The sequence below is a fragment of the Vigna radiata genome, chromosome 7 (assembly GCF_000741045.1).
Source record: "Vigna radiata var. radiata cultivar VC1973A chromosome 7, Vradiata_ver6, whole genome shotgun sequence".
NCBI classification, from domain to species: domain Eukaryota; kingdom Viridiplantae; phylum Streptophyta; class Magnoliopsida; order Fabales; family Fabaceae; genus Vigna; species Vigna radiata.
In genome coordinates, this window is record NC_028357.1 from 25412937 (window position 1) to 25418176 (window position 5240).

General features: G+C 35.1%; 1 protein-coding gene across 5 annotated transcripts; it reads left to right on the forward strand.

Annotated features, from left to right (window-relative positions):
• The first annotated feature begins 644 nt into the window (after positions 1–644).
• On the forward strand, positions 645–2602 carry LOC106765616. Of its 5 annotated transcripts, none has more exons than XR_002668542.1 (3): positions 645–1788; positions 1940–2024; positions 2212–2602. XR_002668542.1 is itself a non-coding variant. In XM_022783287.1 (2 exons), exon 1 carries the CDS (start codon positions 788–790, stop codon positions 1748–1750), a length of 963 nt encoding a protein of 320 aa, XP_022639008.1. In that variant the 5' UTR covers positions 645–787; the 3' UTR covers positions 1751–1788; positions 1940–2113. The 5 variants fall into 5 exon arrangements, 3 of the variants coding, with proteins under 3 accessions (XP_022639008.1, XP_014505785.1, XP_014505784.1); XR_001376051.2 differs by having other exon boundaries at positions 646–1788; positions 1906–2024; XM_022783287.1 differs by lacking the exon at positions 2212–2602 and having other exon boundaries at positions 1940–2113.
• Positions 2603–5240: the final 2638 nt, after the last annotated feature.

A 5240-nucleotide genomic window follows, 5' to 3' on the forward strand; every position in this document is an offset into this window, starting at 1 on the left:
AATTATTTTAATATATATTTTTGCCAAACACTTCAATTAGTTTTTCTATTTCTAGTTTTTTAATTTTGAACTGACTGCTGGACTTCCAACCAGATATAATTAAATGTTTACGCAAAAGAGAACTGTGTATATATAATTAGGATCCTTTTGAACACGCTTCCCACTGACATTTTTATGTTAAAAACACAAAAAAAAAAAAACACGCCTTCCAAGTTCCATTAAATTCATTTCAACTTACTTAGAAAGAAATCTACTTAGCGGAGAGGACGATAATGAAAAAGAAAAGTTAAATATATTTTTACTTTTAAATTATTATAGAAAATATATTTTGTTTATAAATTAAATTATAAAAAAAATATTCTCAATAATTTATGAAAATTACATAAAATATATTCTCTAATAATGTGAAGTGTTTTTCATATGATAAACTAAATTTTAGAATAAATTATGATACAAATTGTATATATTATTTGTAGAGAAGACTCGTGAATAAATAAAATACTTTAACAGAAGAGAATATAAATTTGATAACAAATTAAGAAAAAAGAAAATTTAATGGTAATAATTGAAAATATAATAGTAGCAGTGAGTGGCGAAGAAAGTGGTATAGTTATTTGTAATTTGGGAAGGGAAATCTGGATTTTGGTGACTGAACATAAAACGTGTCTACTGAAAACAATAAAAGATAGCCCCCACACAAGACAACACCCACCGTCTCTTCTCTCCATAGAAAGAAAGAAAGAAAGAAAAGAAAGAAAGAAGACGCAGTGGTGATTCTGAGAAGAAGATGGATCTGGCACCGGAGGAGCTTCAATTTCTGAACATCCCCGACATCCTGCGAGAATCGACCTCAATCCCAAAGCGTTCTCCGAAGACCTTCTACCTCATAACGCTCACCCTCATCTTCCCTCTCTCCTTCGCGATCCTCGCCCACTCCCTCTTCACCCATCCTCTCATCGTTCAGCTCCAGAATCCCTTCAACGACCCCTCCCAGACCTCCCACCAGTGGACCCTCCTCCTCCTCATCCAGTTCTCCTACCTCCTTTTCCTCTTCGCATTTTCCCTCCTCTCCACCGCCGCCGTCGTCTTCACCGTCGCATCCCTCTACACCGCCAAGCCTGTCTCCTTCTCCTCCACCATCTCCGCCATTCCACGCGTCTTCAAGCGCCTCTTCATCACCTTCCTCTGGGTCACCCTCCTCATGATCCTCTACAACTCCCTCATCCTCCTCTCCCTCGTCCTCATCATCGTCGCCATCGACACCAACAACTCTCTCCTCCTCCTCCTCTCCCTCCTCATCATCCTTTCCCTCTTCCTCGTCGCCCATGTCTACATCACCGCCCTGTGGCACCTCGCCTCCGTCGTCTCTGTCCTTGAGCCCGTCTATGGCCTCTCCGCCATGAAGAAAAGCTACCACCTTCTCAAGGGTAGGACCAAGTACGCCGCCGTTCTCGTCGCTGCCTACCTCGTTGTCTGCAGCATCATCTCTGGGATCTTTAGTGTCGTCGTCGTCCACGGTGGGGACGTCTACGGCGTCTTCACTAGGATCGTCGTTGGAGGGTTCCTCGTGGGGCTGTTGGTCATTGTCAATTTGGTTGGGTTGTTGGTGCAGAGCGTGTTTTACTACGTTTGCAAGAGTTTCCATCACCAGGGGATTGATAAGAGCGCGCTGCACGATCACCTCGGAGGGTACCTTGGGGAATACGTCCCTCTCAAGAGCAGCATTCAGATGGAGAATTTGGATATTTGACTGTAACCAACCCCTACACGCGCATGTGCGGATTATTTGTAAGTTTGGTTTCTTTCTTTGTTATATGTAATGGAATAGTGTAAAACAGTGGAGGACTAATCAATGATACCTTGTGTGCTGATTTTCGGTGTCTGTCTGTTTGTTTGTGTGTGTAGTGGTTGATCTGTTTTATTTGTTGCTTTAAATAAGGAATTTGATCAAATCCTGGTTTAAGAGTAGCTCAGCTCAGCTCAGTTCACATTCACCGGTGTTTGCTTCTTTCATGTTTATTATGGTATGGTCGCATTCACATGTTGTATTGTTGTTGGTACATACATACAGGATTTTTCAATTGAATTGAGAGCAAAAACGTTGTTTGTGTTTCTTAGCTCTCTTCTTTCACTTAGTGCTTGAGATTGAATCTATGGCTTAAAAGAATTAACTACCGTGTTAAATTGGCTGTATATGATGTTGTAATGTAGCACCAGGATAAATTTCTTGCGGTGGGATTGCTTACTACTTACTAGAAGACAATACATTTATAATCAAAAATTTCAAACTGTCTGATGCTTTCTGAGCAAATTAGTTCACGGACCCCTTTAATGGGGAAGAGGCCCGGAAGCAGTGTTCAGAGTTTGCCTTTAAAGCAAATCTTGAATGGGGTGCCCTATCTTGACTTTCGTGAAAGGTAAACTCTATGGGAGGGAAGAGAGAGAGGGGAAGATGTTGGGATTCAGATAAAACAGCTGATTCTTTGTTTTGTATTTTCTCTTTACTTTTGACAATGTTTTTAGTTTTTCTTGATAAATTGCAAATATATTTTGATTTTTATGGTTTGCTACTCTTTAAATCTTAATCCTCCATTTGCATAAATAGTATGTCGATCTTTGATTTGTGGTTTATATCTTCTCTATCCCTCGAGTTACGTATGGTATCGATAATGTCTTTCTTTGGTTGCTGCTGTTGTGGGATTAGTTAGGTATGATTTTTTCTTTACTTGAATATATGAAGTATGGTGTAAAATTGTTGCTTATTAGCAGTCTTATTTTACCACTAAGTAATGGTGGTTTATTATCTAATTAATGCTTAATAGTCAACCAAGTCTGGTTTGAAAGAACTACAATTTGAATGTAAGTTTAGATAATTTCTGTAGGACTATGGTAGTGAAGACAAATCTTGGTTTTAGCTTTCTGCTAAATGTGTTTGAGTTTGTTGGGTTAACGGACAGTAAGGATGAATATTAGTATTAGCTCACAGGTGGTTGTGAGAGATTTCTCCAAGCATCAGACGAATTTCCTCTTTATTAGCTCACGGCTATCATTGTTTTCTCCTAATCAAGAATTCTAGCTACATTGCATGATTGTTGTGAGATAGATGGTATTAGGTTCTTTAAATATTTGGGAACGCTTGCGATCAAGACAAAAATTTAATAATTAAGAAACTTTTTGGGTTAGAAGTGTTCTGTTGATACTCATTTCCTTCTTAATCCAGTAGATTGAAAAAACGATTACTTAATTAATCTCCATACTGCAAACAATCTTGTTATGCTCTGTAAAAGGAAAATAGACATGAACTGAACAAAATTGAGACCAGACATGTTATGATAAACTGAAACCAAACATAAACTTTGTAAATAACACATCAAATCCTTCTCACCAGAATGAGAAACAAAAAAATATTAGACATGTTTTAGCAAGTACTTTAGTCAAACACTATCAGGTTTGAAGTTCAAAGCCTAGTTCTGCTAGGTCTATGTCATTTGATCTTAGGAAGTGGACCTGTTTTGTAATTGAGGTCTCCTTGATGTACAGGATACTATTGAGAAATTGGCAACTTCTTCCTGCACCTTCTTCATAGTTTCAATCTGCACCCTCATAAACTTCAAAAATTCCAAATTTATTCTCTAGTTTAGGATTTTTACTTTTAGTTCCAGATTTTTTAATCCGGAGATGATGTGGAATGTACAATTCGGAATACAAATTTGTATTCGAGACTGTACATTCCTAAATACAAATTAGTATTACGTATCTATGGACCTAACTATGTTTTGTTCACAATGGCCCAGAGCTTGGAAGGATCTACCAAGACAAGAGGATTGATTAGAGATGGTATTATTGTATCATAAAAATGGGTTAACCAAAATAAGACTTTTATAGGCAATTAAGACTTCATTAAGTTCTATACAATGGATGCGATTAGGGACTAATTCCTTGCGTCATTTATAAAATTTGAAGATATACTGAACAGGGAGGCTATTATTTTACCTATACCCTTGAAACCAGTTTGAGATGCCATGTTTTCTTACCTAGGATTCTATGTTTGGTACTGAATGCTTGTCTCTCTTCCGTGACTTGTGTGTTTCCATCTCCCCTTTTTTATATACTATTTGTTGGGTTTTTCTCCTTTAGCCGTTGTTTTGCTTGTGACCTCCCGCCATATGAACATTCTGAAGTTACGGTATTTTGGTGAATGATTGTACTTTCTGTTTTGTTCCTTGGTTTTAGAGCATCATATCAGCAAAATTCATTGTTTCTGTTTAGGGTTAGGTGGGTTCATTTTAGTTTGAGATGATTTCTAAACAAATTATGATGTTAAGATTTAGAAGATATTTAATCTTAAAGAAGAAAATTTTAAACATAACTTAAACTTACAAAAATATATTATCTAAATCCTGGTTGCGTTCAAATTGATCACTTTGTTGATTCAAACATGTGTTCATTCCTAAGAATTGTATCCTGCATTCTTCTTTCTTAAACTAGAAGAGAACCTCCGTTAATGAATCTTCATGGACATAGTAGTTTCTTTACAAGTTTGACTTCCATAAAAAAATGTGTAAATTTGAGTTGAAGAAAACGTGATTGATTTCTGAGTTAGTAAAATAAAATTAGAATATGAATATAAAATAAATTTATATATTTATATTTATGTATTCAATAGAAAATATAAAATACATTAAAAATGTACAATTAGAGTTGCGTTTCTAACATTTTGAAACTTTAATATTGGGAAATGTCACCACCTTTTGCAAGAGCAAGAACCGCAAGTAAATAATACTTTGTAAAAGAACAATTCAACGAACCCTAACCCTGATATTAAATTAAACAGAGAACGCTTTTGGAAGCGTTGGACTTTAAAACATTGAAAAATATCAATGCATCTCATCCTAAATTTGTTTCAAACATAAAACAATAATTAATAATCTCATAACATCTACTCAATAGCTAATTGTGAATTCGATTTCCTGCATCGAAACAAATTATTTAGAGAAACTTAAAATAACTTCAGTAATAAATTTAAAAGGAAATTATCATAAAGAGTATATTCCAACTCTTTGAAGAAAAATGTTAGACAATAGAGTTAAATTAGTTTAAATAAAAATAAATTCGATAACTCTCTCACAAATATAAATATATATATATATATATATATATATATGTATATATATATATATGTATATATATATATATATATGTATATATATATACATATATGTATATAGATATATGTATAT

Coding starts and splice junctions, on each gene's coding strand:
- LOC106765616 (XM_022783287.1), top strand. CDS start 788: ATGGATCTGGCACCGGAGGAGCTTCAATTTCTGAACATCCCCGACATC.